The sequence below is a fragment of the Gobius niger genome, assembly GCF_951799975.1.
Source record: "Gobius niger genome assembly, chromosome: 20".
NCBI classification, from domain to species: Eukaryota; Metazoa; Chordata; class Actinopteri; order Gobiiformes; family Gobiidae; genus Gobius; species Gobius niger.
Window position 1 is genome coordinate 26096731 of NC_136871.1, and position 18665 is coordinate 26115395.

The 18665-nt window shown below is 41.4% G+C and overlaps 2 protein-coding genes across 2 annotated transcripts; one reads left to right on the forward strand and one right to left on the reverse strand.

Annotated features, from left to right (window-relative positions):
- Positions 1 to 2430: 2430 nt before the first annotated feature.
- zc3h10 (zinc finger CCCH-type containing 10) lies at positions 2431 to 5389 on the reverse strand. The gene is made up of 2 exons (XM_079578774.1): positions 4226 to 5389; positions 2431 to 2966 (listed from the first exon to the last, which is right to left on the reverse strand). Exons 1-2 carry the CDS (start codon positions 5318 to 5320, stop codon positions 2460 to 2462), a joined length of 1602 nt encoding a protein of 533 aa, XP_079434900.1. The 5' UTR covers positions 5321 to 5389; the 3' UTR covers positions 2431 to 2459.
- A 3954-nt stretch (positions 5390 to 9343) lies between these two features.
- Positions 9344 to 17813, forward strand: LOC306979716 (sorting nexin-6). The gene is made up of 14 exons (XM_079578811.1): positions 9344 to 9588; positions 10345 to 10452; positions 11555 to 11662; positions 11798 to 11858; positions 11932 to 12056; positions 13579 to 13662; positions 13737 to 13811; positions 15212 to 15242; positions 15322 to 15409; positions 15505 to 15544; positions 16458 to 16544; positions 16710 to 16799; positions 17141 to 17206; positions 17301 to 17813. Exons 1-14 carry the CDS (start codon positions 9583 to 9585, stop codon positions 17436 to 17438), a joined length of 1107 nt encoding a protein of 368 aa, XP_079434937.1. The 5' UTR covers positions 9344 to 9582; the 3' UTR covers positions 17439 to 17813.
- Positions 17814 to 18665: the final 852 nt, after the last annotated feature.

The window sequence follows — 18665 nt, forward strand, 5'->3', positions numbered from 1 at the left end:
CAGATGAATAAAACACAAGCCTGACTGCTGCTGTTGGGGGCGCGTGGAGGGAACACCAGTGTGAGATTGAATACGCAAATTACGCACTTTGCCAAACAAATACCAGACAGCCCACAATAGTCTGGTGATACAATATTATCTTCCAGCTGAAAGCACGTGACTTTTTCTCTCTCTCTAACCCGGATATTGCGGCTATGAAGATGCAGAGGGACTTAAATACAAGTTTACACAATGTTGCTCCACCCAAGCAATCCAAGCAAACTGCTGTAGCGTGTCTGATCATATTAATAAAGGCAACAAAGACGTGTATAATGGTGTAGTAAAAGTTCACAAAAACCTTTGATAAAAGTCTCCAAACCTGGTCTTAAGCTGAATAATACAAGGTGTTACACAAAGTGCAGGAGAAGCTTATTAAAAATGAACATTTTACTACTCATAGTATTTTTACATTAAGTGCAGTAGATTGTAAGAACATGACACGAAACGTCGTTGTTCAATACTCTTCCTTTTAATGTACAAAGCCCCAAAGATCAACAGATAATCACAAAATAATTTAAACAATCTGCTTCAGTCTTTGCTGCTATTGAAAAGTGGGTGATTCTCAGTCCTAAGTTCGTGCGTGTTGCCTTTGTGCCTCCTTTGGTGCACTGGCCAAAGCTAACAAGAGTCCATGGCATAGAAAAGGTCTGCTTGCTGCGTCAAATCCATTAACCAACATGTCAAACGAGTTCTTCTGCTGCCCTCTGGAGGCGAAACGGAGGACGTGGATTTCAGTTTTGGCACATTAGTTCACAGATGTGCAGTTACAGTTTTCTCAATGACTCCGGCTCATATTTTGTTCAGTCAACACATACTCAAAGAAACAAACAAATGCATCAACATAGAAAACAGTTCAAAGAGGCTATATTACAGCCTATGCTCTTATATTTACATTTTTAAACCCATTATGGTCATCTCTAGAATTGTGACTTTCCCAGGGAACATTTCTTTCAAAACTTATGTGAAAAATAAAAAAAACACAACTCAAGTCTTTGGTCACGACCCAAGAGTTGTTTGTTCATGTTTTTAGCTTTAAAAGGCTATTTTACTTAACTTATCAAAACAATCTTAGGTCTCGACTGTACATTAAGACAGTGGTTCCCAACCTTTTTTCCTTGAAGCCCCCCCTGCACGTGCTGTGCCAGTCCAAAACTGTGGCCCCACCAAACAGTAAAATAATTGCTAGTAAGTACTTATTTCAAACAAATACACTGAAACTGTAGTCCTTACTCAGTCATATTTGATGATTTTTTTTGTCCATTTATTTTGCTCAAATAATATAATTTATGACCTGACCGTCTGACCAGGCAAAGCTCTGGGACCCCTGCGCCCCCCAGGTTGAGAACCACTGCATCAAGAGATGCATTATTGCCATTGTGCCCAATTCATGTTAACGGTCCAGCGATTCTCTGAAAATAAAAGTTGTGATCATAAGATGGCACACCTTGCTCCTCCTGCTGAGCATGTTCCTTAAAAGGCAGGAAGGTCAAGCCTCCATCGTGGTCCAGATCCTATCAAGGCCTCAGGCTTAAACTTTTTCATTCCACTTCACCAGAATGGTTAAAAATACGATACCCTGCCCAGCGTTGTCACACGAGTTACTTTAGAAGTACGAGTTATCTTTAGAAAAAAGAAAACGGTTTGAAGCCAGGTCTTTAAGCTGTTTTTGGGAAGTGTAAAGTCCCCATTGGAATCAGTTTTAAAAAGTGTCTTTTGGCGTTGCCCATGGCCACCAGGGGGTGGTATTGCACCAATGTCCATTCCCCGCCAAGAGGTTGAGAACCACTGCTCCAGAACAGCATTTAGTGTGTTCGACATATAACAATTAAACAGTATGAAGTATCATGATCCAATAAGTCATCTTTTCTGCTGTTCAAACACAGAGTGCCCCCTAGAGGGCGGGAAAGGTAATACAGCCCTTTGAACCTTTTACATAAACATGTCTTCTTCATAAATATAAACTAACTATGAACAGCAAACTGCTCAAACTTCTAACTGTAGGTTCAAAAACTGAGTCAAGCCATTGAGAAAAAAAGCTTTCATAAACACAAAGTCAATATTCATAATAAAATCCACTTTGAGCTGTGCCTTCACTGTAGGGCTACAACAATCTTATTTTAGTGGTTGACTAGTTTGTGATCATTATTTTTGATTAGTCGACTTGTCAAACTATTATTTTTACAGCACTTTCAAGGTTCTTTATCAGCTCTACACCTGATTTAAGTGAAAGATAACACAACTGAAGACGCCTTGATAAATTGCGTTCCTAAATACCAAGTAACTATCATAAGAATCCCAATATATAAAGTATAATGCCGTTTTAATTGCAGCCCTGTGTTTGTGATAAAAACCTAGGTCAGCTTATTATTAGTCGACTAGACACATTGAATCGTTGCAGCCCTACTTTACCAATGGGTTACTCAGTGCTGCAGAGTGTTTATCCTCATGCTCTGGCTGACGATGGGGTAGGACACCATCGGCGTGGTAGCGTGGCTCATCGTTATCCCGGGAATAGGTTGTGTCATGGACACTGCTACAGGTGCTACTGACACAGTCACTGGGGCCATCGAGACCGGAGGAGCCAAGCCCTGAGCGATCGTCTGGGCCAGGGCCGCGGAGAGGGGGGTGATCTCGGGGTTGAGGTGAGGAGCTGTGGGCGGAGCAGCGCTGTTGGGTGGGGCGGAAGGAGCGCCCGAGGAGGCCACTAGGTCCTGCTGGATGACCGAGCGGGGCTGGAGTCCAGCGCTGCTCAGAGTGGTGTGAGTCTGAGCGATGTTGTGATTGTAGGAACTCACTGCGCCAACGGGGGGCGCCATTGTCTGCTCTGACGGGGCAGGGGTGGACGAGAGGGTCATGACTTTGGCCTGGTTGCGAAACTGGGCGTTCTGGTCCAGGAGGACTTCGTTTGTAGCGATGAGGTTTGACACCTGACAAGAAGAAAAGGCAGGGAGTTAAAGAGAGCAAAGGAAACATTAACTTCATAAATTCTATTTGAAAGGTTTATCTTTAACACAAAAAAGATAAACCAAGAAACCTCTGTGAATGCAACGGCCTAGATAAGCCAGTTTTAAGGCATCAATTCCTTGTGGGTGGGTTGTTTGATGGTACAGACCTTTTCCATTTACTTTCTAGATGCAAAAAAATAACAGTTCTAAGTGGCTCCTAATCTGATTCAATCTTCAGTTTCGAATCCAAATCAAATCGTTGTGTATAGCCCAATTTCACAACAGCAGTTTCAAGGTTTCCCAAACTTGGCTGATTTAATCGAAGTGAAATTTCTTTAAAAAAAAGTTTGTAAATCAAAAATGACACAGATAACAGTGATAGTGTGATAGTGTCAGATATAGTGTCCAAAGAAACCACCCTGCAGGAGAAATCCACACCGAGTTTGAAAATTACTTATTGATTTACAACATTCACACCATTTAAAATGTGAAAAAATACAGTGTCTGCGTGTAATTTTGCTTCGAGGACGATCTGGAACATTTTAATAAATATTCACTGTCAAAAATGTAATCATACACAATATAAATCTGTGATATGGGAATGCTCCACTGCCCGACCAAAAAAAGCGCCCACCTGGATTTAACTAAACGTTCTGACCTGCATTTGCTCAGCTCTAAGTTCAGCAACACAAAGAATGAAATCAGCCGACGGCCTGAACATGAATGACCAGGTTATTCCATCTATAGATTTCTTCTTCCCTGATGGTACAGGCTTATTCCAAGATGACAATGCCAGGATTCATTGGGCTCACATTGTGCAAGAGTGGTTCAGCAAACAAGAGACATTATTTTGACACATGGATTGGCCGCCAGTGTCCTGATCTTAACCCCATTGAGAATCTTTGCACAGGTCACTTTCCCATCATCAATACAAGATCTTGGTTTAAACTGAATGCAGCACTTGACTTTTTGACATTGCAGAAGCTTAATGAAAAAATGCCACAGCGATTGAGGGCTGTAATCAAAGCTAAAGGCGGTCCAACCAAATACACATAGTATTAGAGGGTGTGACTTTGTTCTTTTTGATCCGGCACTGTAGATTTGTTGACATTTTGATCATATGTTTCAACGTATTATCAAATACGATGAACGTATTTAATAAAGATGCCTTAATGCATGTAATGAAAAATTATACAATACAATAAACAAAACATTTGTATTACATGGGCCTATATACACACCTGCTTCTTTAGCTCCTCCACTCTTTTACGTAGCAGAGCGTTCTCCTCCTCCAGAAACCTGTACTCGAGCGGTCGTGGGGGTAGCGCTGCCTGCACCCCCAGATCGTAGTGCCCAACGCCACTCCCGTCCGCCAACCTCAGTCCATCCAGCCTCCTCCGCTTTATCTGAAGAGTTGAGTGGTCCATCGAAGCCTCCAATGAACCAGCGTCGAACAGGCTGCTTTCCAAAAGAGGGTCATATACGGAAGTCCTGTCGTATCGCCGCTGCCCAGACGAGCCCAATGACAGGCACCCGCTCATGCCTCCGCCACTTACACCTACCCCGGACATGCCCGGGTCCCTACAGCCACCCATGCTAGCACACCCCATTCCTATTATGTTGTTGCCATTTCCTCCTACATATCCTTGCAAAGCTCCATAAGTCCCGCTCCCAACGCCTCCCATCCCCCCGACGCCATTCACCATTATATTAGCAGTGGACCCGATCGTTCCCCCAACTCGGTTGGTGTCGTATTCATAGTCTTTTTTGACGTGGCGAAATTTACACTTGTTGCCCCTTTGGCACTCTCCTTTCAGGAAGTCTCTGCAGATTGGGACTTCGGCACGGCTATGGGGGAGGTCCATAGGAGACAGGCCGAGTCTCGCTGCCACTTTACCCCTCATTCTCGGGGGCAGTTCCCCTGTTTTCTTGTAGTAATCTTCGTCATCTTTGGAGCCGTGGACGAAGCGGCAGTTTGAGCGTAGACACTCTTTATTCTGATGATCGTGGCAGAAGATGAATTCGTTTTTCTGCACGCCCAAATCTGGGACATTATTGATTTCGGGGTGCCTGAATCGACAGCGCTTACCCCTCTTGCAGACGTTTCTTAAAAAGTCTCTACATACACCATCCAGTCCTTGCCCATTGCCTTGGCCCCTGCTCTCCCCATTGCCGCAGCTGGTCCCGTTGCCTAGCGCCCCTCCACCCCCCATTCCCCCAGAGCCAGTCCCCACTCCAGACCCTGAGGCTCCTGCTCCCGGACCACTCTCCTCACTCAAAGTAGAGCCACTGCCGCTGCTGCCGCCTGACAGGTAAGAGCTGTCCCGGTCAGGCATGACGCTCTGCCCAGGACAGGGCGGAAACTGCACTCATGAGGATGAGTGGGCAGCACCTAAGGGAAAAAAAGACATTAATAATTAGTACTCAATGTTCCGGGGAAATGAAATCTTTTGAGAGAGAACATAACAAATAAAAGAAATTCACAAAAGCATGCAATTACACTCTATCATTATGCTTTACTTAAAACATTCAGCTTAGGCCTTTTTATACACGAGACAAACGATTTGGTACAATTCCACCTGTCCCAATCACCGACTGAAGTGGAAACAATACAATTTTGGACACTTTGGACCTTATGTTTGCCTGGATACTTCATTTGCCTGAACTTTACATTATGTTGTTTACTGTTTTAATCCATTGCTTTAATGTTTGGTGCAGCCCTGTGAGGCAACTCCTGTTGTGATATTAGGCTATACAAATTGATTGATTCATTCATTCATTGATATAATTTGGGGGTTAAAAAAACAAAACTTTACCAAAGAAAAACAGCATTTTAGGTGGGATTAGCAAACATTAACCAATGTCCAAAACTGACATGGAGTAAAAACAATAGAAAACAGATATTTCCCCAGATGGTAGACACCATCCCGAGCTCTGTTTACAGTCACACAATGATTAATCCTAAAATAATAATTTGCTTGTTATAACCGATGCACTACTAAACCAACCAAACAACATTTATTTAGAAAGCGCTAATAAGCAACCACAGCTGCACAGGAAACAAACAAAAGGAACAGTAACATAAATGAAGGGTGTTTTTATATTGATTATATATGAGTTGTGTTTCTGACAAGGAAATGAACGTTGTGTCTGTTCCCAATAAAATGCTTTTGCTATGGTATCTAATCTAAGCATCTAAATGTAAAACACTGGACAAATCGGCAGATATAAACACTAGCACGTGATCGTATAGCCTCAGGTCGTGTACAATCACAGAGGACACAAATGTCAGCTTAGTAGACATCAAAATGAAACCAGATCAATATATAACGTAAGGTTAATGCCTCTTATTATTCTACAAACGTCTTCTGAAACACAGTGTGATGATAGCAAGCCAACACTACATGCTATGCTAAATGCTAACGTTGACTTACCAAACACAATCAAAGAAATAGAAAAACAGCAAAATCCGAAGAACAAAAACCCTAAATGTCTGCTGCGTGGCACTATAGTTATAATCCCCTTAATAGCACAGCATCATGTGCTATTAGGATCTTTCTTCAAGGCTCCCCGAGCCGTTTGTTGTTTTCACATTTTCCTTTGAGAGTTTCTTCTTCTTTCGTTTACTGGCGGGCGGCATCAACAGTGTAGGCGCATAGCGCCACCTACTGTACCGTGTGTGTCCCGGGATGCTCGTGACTTCAGGTTGGTACATTCTAGTTTTACGAACTGTAGTTTACAGTTTAGGAGAAAGAAAAAAACTACATTTTGTGAAAAAGCGCTGTCCCTTTAAAGAAACCGACTGCATAGCCTACTTTTGCTATCACCTCTACCCACGATTATACCTTGTAGACTCCAGCCCCACGGGCTTGCCTGTGCTGCCATCTAGTTAGAATAAAAAATAAAATATTTGTATTTAATTTTTTGAAAATAAAATAAAAAATATGGTTCTACGGTGCAAAATAAAAAATACATTTAAAAACACACACATTTAAACTTACCACTAAGACCCTGAAAGGCTAATATGATTTACAACAATTTAATATGTAGGCCTAAAAAAAAAAAAAAACTTCCTGGAAGCTTCCGGGTGTGGTTACCTGTTGGCCACGCCCACCTTGGCAAATTTCCTAAACAAACGAGCAGATGAAGTTGTTGGACTTGAAATTAGATAACGTGGACTACACCTGTTGGGGTTTTAATTTGAGGCGAGTTGCCGCTGTTTAGAGGAAGATGGGGATGTGCACGGTACTGCGACTGTGCCTGATTTGCCCAATGGCTGCAACTGGATTACAAGAAGCAAAAGCAAGAAACTATTACGATGCTCTGAGCGTGGAGCCCACAGCAACACCGACCCAGATAAAGAAGGCTTTTCGGTCCCTGGCACTGAAGTACCACCCTGATAAGAACAAGAGCGCAGAGGCGGAGGAGAGCTTCAGGGAGATAGCTGAAGGTCAGTTCCAACAGCCTTAGTACAAAACAAACTTTAGAGAATTTGACATAGAATATACATATTTAGCATTTCTCTGTAGGCCTATATAATTAGGAGGACTAAATATAAAGTCATAGCAGGATTTACAATCATAGATAAACCCAAGTAGCCTATCAGTTAGACATAGATGTATTTTTTGTCTTTTTTTCAAATTGTCATAAAATAGAGTGAAGACATACAGTATCTCCATGTCACAACAGCATAAAAACAATCCTAAATTATACAGGATATAAAATGAGCTTACACAGACTGTACAGGATATAGAATTTGTCATCAGTATTTAGTAAGTGTGTGTCCCTCCTTGTCTTCCCTCCCTGTCAGCCTACAAAGTGCTGTCCAGCTCTGAGAACAGGAAGCTGTATGACCGTCTGGGACACGAGGCTTTTGTGAAGAACAAGTCCGGAGTCTCTCAGGAGGAACAGTGGCCTAACTTTGATGATATTTTTCACTTTTTTGAAGAAGATCTGTTTGGGATGGACACAGATTTCATGTGGACTTTTCCAGATGACACATTTCAGAGCCCCGAGTTCACTTACGTGTTTTCAGACAGTCACGAGGACGAGTTTGATGAAGACTATTCTTTTGAATGAGATAAATAGATAGTCATGAGGGGATGGATTTTATCTGTAATTTATAATAAAGTCTACTTTACTTTTACCCCTTAAAAATCCCTGTCATCTTTGTCAGTGTTGAAAAGTAAAATAACCTGTTCCTAAGTCAGTAAGCTTTCCTAATCTAAAAGGAGGAGAGCAGAAGGAGATATTCTGAAAGTAGTCATTTTGTATACAGTATAGTGCTGCATTTTAATCCATAAAAGAAACTTTTTCTGATGATAAAGGAACAGGCCACCGTTTTTCCATAATGAGATATGTTCTTACCTGAGCTTAGACGAGTTGATGCGTACCTGTCTGGTCTTTGTACGTGCCCTCAGTCACGCAAACGACCAAAGATGTTGCTAGCATTTGGCCTCTCCCAGTAAATTCCTATGGCTCCAAACGGGGGTGAAGTTAGAAGGTAGCATGCTCTTCCACGGGCACGCACAAAGACCAGACAGGTACGTACCTGTATATAAACTCATCTAAGCTCAGGTAAGAACATATCTCAGTATGGAAGAATGGTGGCCTGTTCCTTTAAAACAGAAGCACTTTTACCATTTGAAAAAATGAGCTGTTTGAACTCGAACTGCAACTAAATGACTACTTTCTTAAACCTTTTTTTTCGATGGGATTTGCCCGTATGACTGGTCAATATCTAATACCTGAAGCAGGACTGCACAACATTGAAAAAACCTGCGCAATATTAACCTCTTACCTTTTTTCCCTTCTTTTTTTTCACTTTTTAGTCATGTTTTTGCCGCTCGTGTGTTTCTTTTTCATTGTTGTATTTTCATCCTCGTTTTCGTCACTGTTTTGACGCTTTTTTCAAGAAGCTTTTTAGATTTGGGTAAAGCCAAACTGGAGAAAAGTGTTAGGTCTAGGTTGGGATTAAGAGGTTTATCCGATATTTTCTCAAATCATTGTAATTCGGTACGTTCCATTCAATTCATTCACTAATCGTTCTCCTAAACACTGAACTTCTGCACATTAATCTTTTAGGCTGAGTTTGCAGTAATGTGCCTTTAAAGTATGATGTTTAAAAGCACATTTGTTACTCAGATACTTCTCCTTTTCTTCTCCCATTACTGTTTATGGACCTTTTAGTGCAGACCTACTTGTACTCCCTTTTCATGACTTCACTCACTCTCCAGCACTAGTGGGTGAACTTCTCGTGAACAGTTTTTCTCTGGCTTTGTGCCGATTGGTCCGTTATTGCCGTTTCCTCTCGTGGGCGTGTCCCCTGCGAGTTACTGACTAAACACAGTCCTCCTCCCGTTTTCCCTGCGCCAGCGTTTTTCAGCGGCTCCGTCAAACTTTTACTACTTTTCCCCCTCAGCTCATCTGTGCGCTCTTTAGCCCAGAGGAAGTCCTGTGCCACTTCAGCAAACGGCCAACTGCGGTAGACCCGGAAAGAAAAACACACAGCAGGAGTCACTTTAAGGAACAAGATTGGGGTTTCATTGTGGGGGAGAACAACCCACCGTTAAAGGGTCTCAACTCTGAAGATTCAAAGATGATGGTGAGTGAATCTTGACACAGTTTTGAGCGTGCTGTGGTGCTGTGCTGAGAGTCATGTGACACATCTGGATTATGGAGAATGGACTGTAATGATAAGCTTATTTATTTAAAGTGCATCTGACCGGTTAAACATAGACAGCATAGATTTTGCAAAAAGTTGTCCTTGTTTTTTTCACTTTCTTATTGGACCTAGGATGTGGCATTACAAACAGATATACATACACTACATAAGGGCAAGTCCCAGTTCTATCTATGGAATATGGGTTTTAGAATATAAAATTACAACTTTTTACAACCTGTTCTTATAGCTACTCCTTTGTGTGCGTGAAAACCTGTCATGGGCACATTAGAGTGATTTGCATTGTTGCATGGATCCTCAAAGGGAACATAGAACTACACAGCATCATTCAAATATGTCGCATAATCTGGACTGTGAGTTTTGCTTTGGTGTGGTTATTGTAGCCACTCGCAGAAGGAATGGTGGGACTTCATATTGTTGTTCATGAGTGTAGGGTCAAATTGACAGGTTTCATGGCTTTGGGAAGTGAACTAGTTTGAATCAAATGTCTCAGTGTGTCCATTGCAAGATAGGATTAAACACAAGGCGGCAGTAGAGAAGCAACGGACAAGGGTTGTGTGTCAATGGGAATGGTTTTTAATCATGAACTATAGAGTCAGCGCTGTACATAGATTAGTATGTTCATATTACGTCATTGTCTGATTAATTGTGCTCGAATACAACTTTTTATTTCCCCAGGAAGAGGTGAAAGAAGGCTCTGTCCTGAGTTTCCACGGCAATAGCATCAAAGTGACCGAGGTGGTCAAAGAAGGAGACAACCTCACGTTCATCATCATATCGCAGAAGGTCAGAACAAGGATTCTTCTTGTCTTGAGTTTGAAAAAAACAAAAAGCAAATGAATGACTTTGGACAAGCAAAAATTACTTGACACAACTTCAGAGAGAGGCATACAATTGGGTAAGAGGAACTAAATCTAATTTACTAAATGAAAACGATATTTGATTTGAGATAATTTTGAACATTTTGAAGCAGGGGACAATATTTTGAGGCATATGATTAGTTTGGAGAAAATAATTCAGCATTTTATTACCATGTTTACGGGAAATGTATAACTAGACTGAGCATTCAGGGTTAAAACCTATGGTAGCACTTTATTTTACAGTACCCTTGATACATTGTACCTGCCAGATTTAGTACAATGTAATGTGTAATAACTTGTACCTATGGGTTAGATACACAATGGAATATTATGTATTTGTAGTTTGGTGGTAATAATAATGTAATATGACATAAGACCCAAACCCTCTAAACCTAACCTTAAAGGAACAGGCCACCACTTTTCCATACTGAGATATGTTCTTACCTGAGCTTAGACGAGTTGATGCGTACCTGTCTGGTCTTTGTGTGTGCGCTCAGTCACGCACAATGACCAAAGATGTTGTTAGCATCTGGCCTCTCCCAGCATATCCCTATGGCTCCAATCGGGGTGAAGTTAGAAGCGACCAAGCTCTTCCACGGGCACAAAGACCAGACAGGTATATATCAACTCGTCTAAGCTCAGGTACGAAAATATCACAGTATGGAAAAACGGAGGACTGTTCCTTTAAGTCCTGACCCTGAAGGTCAAGCGTCATGCAAAGTACAAATACACATTATTCCATTGTGTATGTACAACATAGATACAAGTTATTACAGATTGTCACAAAGCAGATTACTCACAAGTGTTACCAAACCTACTTATCGAGGCGAATGGGCAACGGGGCGAGTCTATGGTCACTGGTCAGGGACGATAAACACTAAAAAGGAGTGCAACAAAACTATGAGACAAAAATGTTGGGAATGCTTACATAAACAGAAATAACTCAAAGTAGACCAACATAAGGCAAAATACTTTGCAGTATATATAGTAAAGTAGTGACATAACAAGAACGTTTCTGTGCCCCCCAGCTCTCTGGAACAGGGGAATACCACGTGGCTCGCACCTACGAGGACTTCGAGTGGCTCCAGCAGCATCTGTTCTCTCAGGAGGACGTGCCGGGAATACAGGGAGTCATAGTGAGTCTATAGAGCTAGTTAGCAGACATAGTTTGGCCATAGCAGCAGAGTGTGAGAAGGAGCAGTCTATTTTCTACATGGCATCATAATGAGTACTATTTTTATGCTGCAGTTAAGATATTTTTTGTCTTCAAGTTTCCTCCACTGCCAGCCAAAGCTCAGATAAACGCTTCAGCCAAAGTCATAAAACAACTCGGTAAGATGATCTTATGTACATATACGCACAATGTAAATACTGCGACTTGTGATCAGGTTGTGACGATGTGCAGGAATTCTCGCTTTGGGAGAATGGAAACCCTACAGCGCTGCTTTGGAGAAGTTCCTCCTGCAGGTGGCGTCTCACAGCGTCCTCTGCAAGAACAAGGCAGTGGAAGACTTCCTCACCAGCACAGAGGTGAGGGGGGGGGGGGGGTTAGCTTGTCGGCTCATTGGCTAGTCTCGCCCAAAAAGTCCCTGGTTCAATTCCAAGTCTGGGCGGTGCTTTTCCGCGTGACATTTCCATGTTCTTCCCTGTAATTGTGCTGGATTATGCCTAAACTGGAACCAGAAACCAGAACAAACAACAACACATACGTTACCCAAATGCATTACTGAAGCATGAAATAAATGCTTTGAAGATGACCCTGAGAACTTAGTTTGAGAACCACGAGCCACAAGAATATGGCAATTGTAGAGGACACCTTCCCCTAAAGAAAAGGTGGGGAAACTAAGGTGAGGGTGACCACCTCAAATAGTGATAGAGGGACAAGTGATGTGGTGGGACAGACAAGAGAAATGAAAACTTATTACATAAAGATCAGCATTGAAGTGTAGTGTGTATGTACAGATCTATGCATCATTTATCGTCTCTAAAAAATTTGAATCATTGCATTAAATAGAGGACTGGAGTCACCTGTTAAAGGGACTATACAGAGTTTAAAAATTTTCAAATGATGTATTTTCCTCCCCCTACATGTTCCAGCCATGTCCTAGTGTGTAGAATGAGCTCAGACCTGTTCACCACGACTGCCTCTAAAATCCTGCACTGTCACTCAAAAAGGTGTTAATTCAGGGGCTTAATGTAGAAGCTGCAGTTACACGTATGACCTGAGGTGGCAGTAGTGAGCATAAATGGCCAACTTGCAACTAGGTCCTTTAATGTTTGACAAAAAACTACCGAATATTTCACCAAAACGTGCTGTTGAAAGTGCTTTGGATTATGCTTTTTTATATTTTTTATGAATTTATGAGATAACATTTAACTTAATGCCTTTCAGTGACATTTAAGGCCTTCATTTTGGTGCAGTTCCTTTTAATGACTGAAATAACTGGGAAACACCAGTGGATAATTCTTGAATCTAACTTTATTGTAAAAGTGGGACGTTTTTTAAATATGTGGGACAGAGGACAAAGGTCTAAATGGCTGTGCAGGGCAACCAAACGAGGGGCAGGAGGTCACCCGAGATGCTCTTTCTTCTGACATGCAAACATGGCCTCAAACGCATTGGCTTACAATGGTGAACAACGCCTATATTTTCATCGACACAGAAAGAAAACGCTTTTTGTATGTATGTATGCAATGACAGTCTATTTGAGATTTGTAGCAGTTTTAAAAGCGACAGGCCGCGCCCCCTGGCATGTCACCCATACTTTCTCTAAAAGAGCGTTTAACAAGTATACATAAACAGTCATTGTAATATCGATTTATTGCCAGTTAAACACATCTTAAAATCGTTTGTTTTTTTATTGACCATTGTACACAACAAACCCGCGGCTTAGCGCCTGTAGCTCTCTCCGCCGCTGACCGCACGCTGGAAACCACAAAGGAACAACGGCTGCTCTCTTGATCGTGACTCAGTGCTTCCTTTCTGTCAAACTGTGATGTAACTGCATTGTGTGTACAAGCGAAGCCATCTTTGTGTCTTTGATGTTTGCAGCCTCCAGGCCGACAGAGAACCAAGAAGAACATTTTCAACCGTCTGAGTCAGGCCATGGATGAGATGAGGAAGGAAGGTCACAAAGTGAGCACCAAACACAAGCCGTCATTTTAGTCCCGTTAGGGGCTGACATCATTTCATCACTCTGTAATCAACAGGACGTGGATGACTTCTTTCAAACCGAACGAGATTTGAATCACAATTTGACCACCTGCACCAAAGTTGTAGCAGAGGTGAGTTTGAAACGAGAGGGGGAATACTGTAATGGTTTAGAAAGTTACGTAAGATAACACAAGGTTTTTGGCCTCTGCACATTTGCCAACCTCAGTGCTGTGACTTCAAGTCCTGGTTCCCACAGTTTGCTGAGCATCTCTCCCCACTGTTCACAACCTTTTTCACAACTCTGTAATGTCCAATCTAGTCTACAGCAGGGGTTCCCAAACAGTTCGGGAAGCAACCCCCAAAATCAACAGACCAATAATTAGTATTTATAATACATTCAGGTGCACAACATTTAAAAACTGGTTTACTATTGTATGTTTGATATTCGACTTAAGTAAAATATACTGCTTTCAATCAAAAACACATCAAATTCATTTTTATGAATTTAAAAAACATAGTCCTGCATATGGGGCTAAATAAATAGACTTAAAGCTTGGGTACTTTGGTATTTTTTTGCCACCACAGAGTATGTTGTAAACACAGCAAAAAAAAACAGATCTTTTTACATCGTCTTTATCTAAATGTTTGTGAGCGATGGAAGATAGAAGCAGATCTAAGTTTTTCACTTCATTGTGCCAATAACAGATCTCAGGACCTTCCGGGTTTTGCAAGGTTGGCAGTGTCCAGGAACTATTATATACACATTTTATAATTTGGAATTATGTCTTTGTAAGAAACATGGTGGTAACAATGAAATACAGGAGCTTGAGCTGGGAAAGATTTTGACTGGAGCTCCCTCTGCTGGCAGCTGTATCAATAAGTAAAAAACAAACTTCCAGTTTTGGTTTACGGCGCGGTTTACAGCTTCCGCACTGCACACTTTGTGGGCTTTAAAAATGTATAGGAAGTACAGAACAAAGTGGAGGACAGTTTTGTTACAACCCAAACTGTTCTCAACTCTGCTCTGTACTTCCTGTATCGAGGAAGTACAGGCTCAATTTAGCTGACTCAGCTAAATGTAACAGCTTTGTCCAAGGATTATTCAAAACAAAGTGAACATAGTGAAATACTACTCCAGGTATAACTTTGACAAGCAAACGTTATAACATGGTTTAAAGCGCAAAAAGTCGATTATATGTCCACTTTAAGTTGTGTAACGCTGTGCAACATTACAGAATATATGTTGCCACGACCAACAAACAAAAAGCTATTTTTGCTATGTGTTGAATATAGCATTTGGAAGAGAACCGTGTGCATTTAAACCTCACGTTTACCTGTCAGAAACCTTAAAAACAAAACAAAAACAGCCGTAAAAAAGTGCTTGTAATTGATTCTGTTTATTAGGTAAATGCAGTGTTACTTTGAAGCTAACGTAATGGAAGTGAATATTAGACGGCAAAATGGAAAAACGATCATTTGGGCTTTCTCTCATAATGTCTTGAAAATATCCTACAATCAATTTCTGTTGCAGAAATTCCTCGATGTGGTGCAAACAGAACAAAGTAGGTGAAGTTCTCTGTGGTCTTATCAGTTTTGCAGTCGTTTTCTTGTAAATGTACCAGTCACGTGTCTGTTTGGTAGAAATCGCGGTGGCTCTGGGGCACTTCTCTTCATCCCTGCAGTTGTGTGTGGAGTCAGGAGACGACCCGGACAAACAAGCGTTCTCCAGGTCAGCAGCACCACAACACATGACTGGAGTTTATTATTGCATCTAAACCAGGCTATAAAAGTAACATGTGACACTTTGGACTTTGTGTTTAACAGAGTTTGTAAAAATCTCTCTGAAGTGTTTGACTCAATGAGGGTAAGTAACCACAAAACACAAGTGTACAAAGTTTTATTGATATCATATACATCCAAGTCCCAAGGGTTATTAACCAGATTAACATTTTATGTTGGTTGTACTAAGTACAGCATACCACTTAACACATCTAAAAATAAACTTAAAGGATGTAGGCCTGTGTGAATATTTTTGGGCATTTACCCTCCCATAGATACTGTACATAGAGAGAATATTAGTATAACTACTACTTAATCTATGACGGGGTCCAATAGTATTAAAGCTGTACTAAGTAACTTTGATTACCTTAATAAATCCTTTCCGTAGTCCCTCTGGGGGTGATACAAGTGTTAATGGGATGACTGGAGGGTCTTTCATCTCCCTCTGGGGTCTCTGGCCAGAAAACCACAATTGCAACTTTGTTGTCTCCGGGCCCCAATACACACTAATGGAATCTTAAATAAGAAGCTAACGGGCAAAGCTATCTGCAGGCTAGCGCCACTTAAATAGTATTTACAGCCAAGTTTGAGTGAAAAAATGATCTCCATTGTGTAATTGGATGAACAAGATCCCTCCTCCCTTTGTCTTTTCTGTCAGTGTAGTATTTACTCTCACGGACAAACAATCGCAACATGCTATGACACCTGCAGTGGCGCTTATGGCCTCTATGGGCAAGAGTAACTTAGTACTACTTTAAGGTGGAAGATAAAATTTTGGTGGGGGAACACATTCCCCCACCTTTCAGTTTTCAGGGAAAAGGATCCAGGAAATATCTAGGAGGATCCGGCAAAGATTTGGTCTGATATTATGGTGTTTAATGAGAGTGTTCCGGGAAAATTAGCTGCTTTGTGGCCTTCTTAAGATCATTTCTCTTTGGACAATACACTTCCCTTTCCTGTGTTCAGATTAGTTTATGTAAAAGATTTGCTTGTTTCAGAAACACATGTCCAGTGTGGCCGAGAACAACATGGAGACTTTAGGCCTGGGGCTGGATCTGGAGTCACGATACCAAGAGGCAGAGAAGGTAGGGGAATATAAATAAATATCCTAAAAAAAATCAAAACACTTTCAACTATCCACCAAAGAATTGGGACCTTTTTGAGTGCGCAGTGCATGTTATTGAAAGTGACAAATCATTGGCAGTTCTCTGCTGCTGCTGCTGCTGCGAGTCACACTTGCTCACTTGCAGGAAATGCTCTTCAGAAGAACTTGTAAACTGGTGGAGTTGGAGACGGCCAAGAGGAACGCAGAGAGGGCCAAACCTGTGAAGAAACCAGTGGTAATATTTTCAAAATACAAAATCAGTGGACAGTTTTGTTCATCCAGCAGAGGGCAGTCTTTCACAATTTAGAATAAAGCTATGGGACCATAAGCACAAAAGGAAAAAAAAAACGGTAGTTATTGGCAAGTAAGCAACATTGAATCCATGTCTGTCTGATTTTGTGTTTAGCAGAGGTAAAGCAGTCCAGTACAAGTATAAAGTGTATTTGTCAAGGTGAATGCATTTTGTTCATACATTTTGGCCAAGTGGATGGTGTACTCAAAGGAACACAAAATGGGAAAGCAGTTGCATCGCTCGCACCACATCATACATAGAAAACATCTCTCTCTCTTCACCAGATGGAGGAGGTGAAGAAAGCCACAGAGACAGAGTTCAGTCAGATCACTGCAGTGGCCAAGCAGGAGGTGAAGTGCACTTAGGCTCTCTCTCATCATATCTGCTCACATCTCCGAAAGACACGAACTTCCAGTAACATGAATATGCAACATTTCTCTGCAGATCAAACACTTGAAGGAGGCCCGGGTGCAGCTGCTGCAGCAGGCTCTAGTGCTGTGGTGCGAGAAACAGCTGATCACAGCCAAGAAAACGGCCGACCAGTTCAACCTGCACTTGGAGACCTTCAGAGGGGTGGCTTAACGCGGCCATTCTGTCTCTGATGCACTTTTATCAAACAATTTTTGTCATTCAAATAAAGAAAAACAACTATGAACTTTTGTGGAGTAGGGTTGTTTCAATTGTCATCCTTACTGATTGTTATAGGATTTCCCTTTTTACAAAAAATGCATCTTTTGTCTCCTGACCTCACCATCATCAAAGGAGGGGTCAGTGGCTTTAAGACAGATGTACTGAGACATTCTTGTTTTTTCTGTGGTGTTGGTACATTCTCTTGTGTAATTGCTGTTTAGTTTGGCCAATATAATCTTCAATTCGAGCCTCTTCCTTGCAACAAATGGGGTAAATCCATCACTCTGTTTGCGCTCTGGTTTTGTTGACTACTCGAAACAACCCTATCCACGTTGGAAAAGGCAAAAGACTACAATAAAAAAGAAATTCTGCCTCAATTTTCTGCCATTATGTATGTCATAATGTCTCGTGAACTTAACCTGTAAAAATGCATCCGTAAAACCCCCACATTTTATGAAGCTGCCAGTTAGGCCTAATGAAGGTGGTGGTGCTCAGTCTTCACTTGAGCTGAGATGAAATTGCCCTGAGTCCTGTTTTGGGGTCACATTAAGTAAACTGTGATGAATGAATCCCGAGTGCACTGCTAACAGTGAGCCCCCACCACCACGACCAAATCATCGATCAGAGGGTGGAGGGGTTTACCTTCTGCGAGGGTAATGTACAACGCGCATATTAGATTTAGCATTACCATTTTTCTGTGCGTTTTGTTGTTCGTAGTCATCTCTGCCTCAAACAGGTTGCGTTCATGTTCAATCATTTGCTATTTTGTTGTTTTTATTACAGCCCTGAGACACTAATCATTATTTCTCCATTAGCACTATTATGTCATGTGAACGCAGCCCATTTTATATTGGTTTATGTATTTTTTTATCTAGAGAGGAAGGTATACTGTCGAGAGCAAATTCAAGGCAAATGACTAGGATTTCTCCAAGATTCTCTTTATGGAATTAAACATACACAATATTACACATTCTCTGATTGTGATTTTGTAATTTTATGGGTTAATAACATTTGGACTCGCCCATAACATATTATTTCAATAAGGAGCCTTTCACTCTCAGGCCACTACAGCATCAACCAATCCATAACATTGACGCACATACAGAGTACAGCCCAACATAATGAGTATGACCCAGATGGAGGACAGATCAAGCTTGTATCAAATATATAAGCATGTGT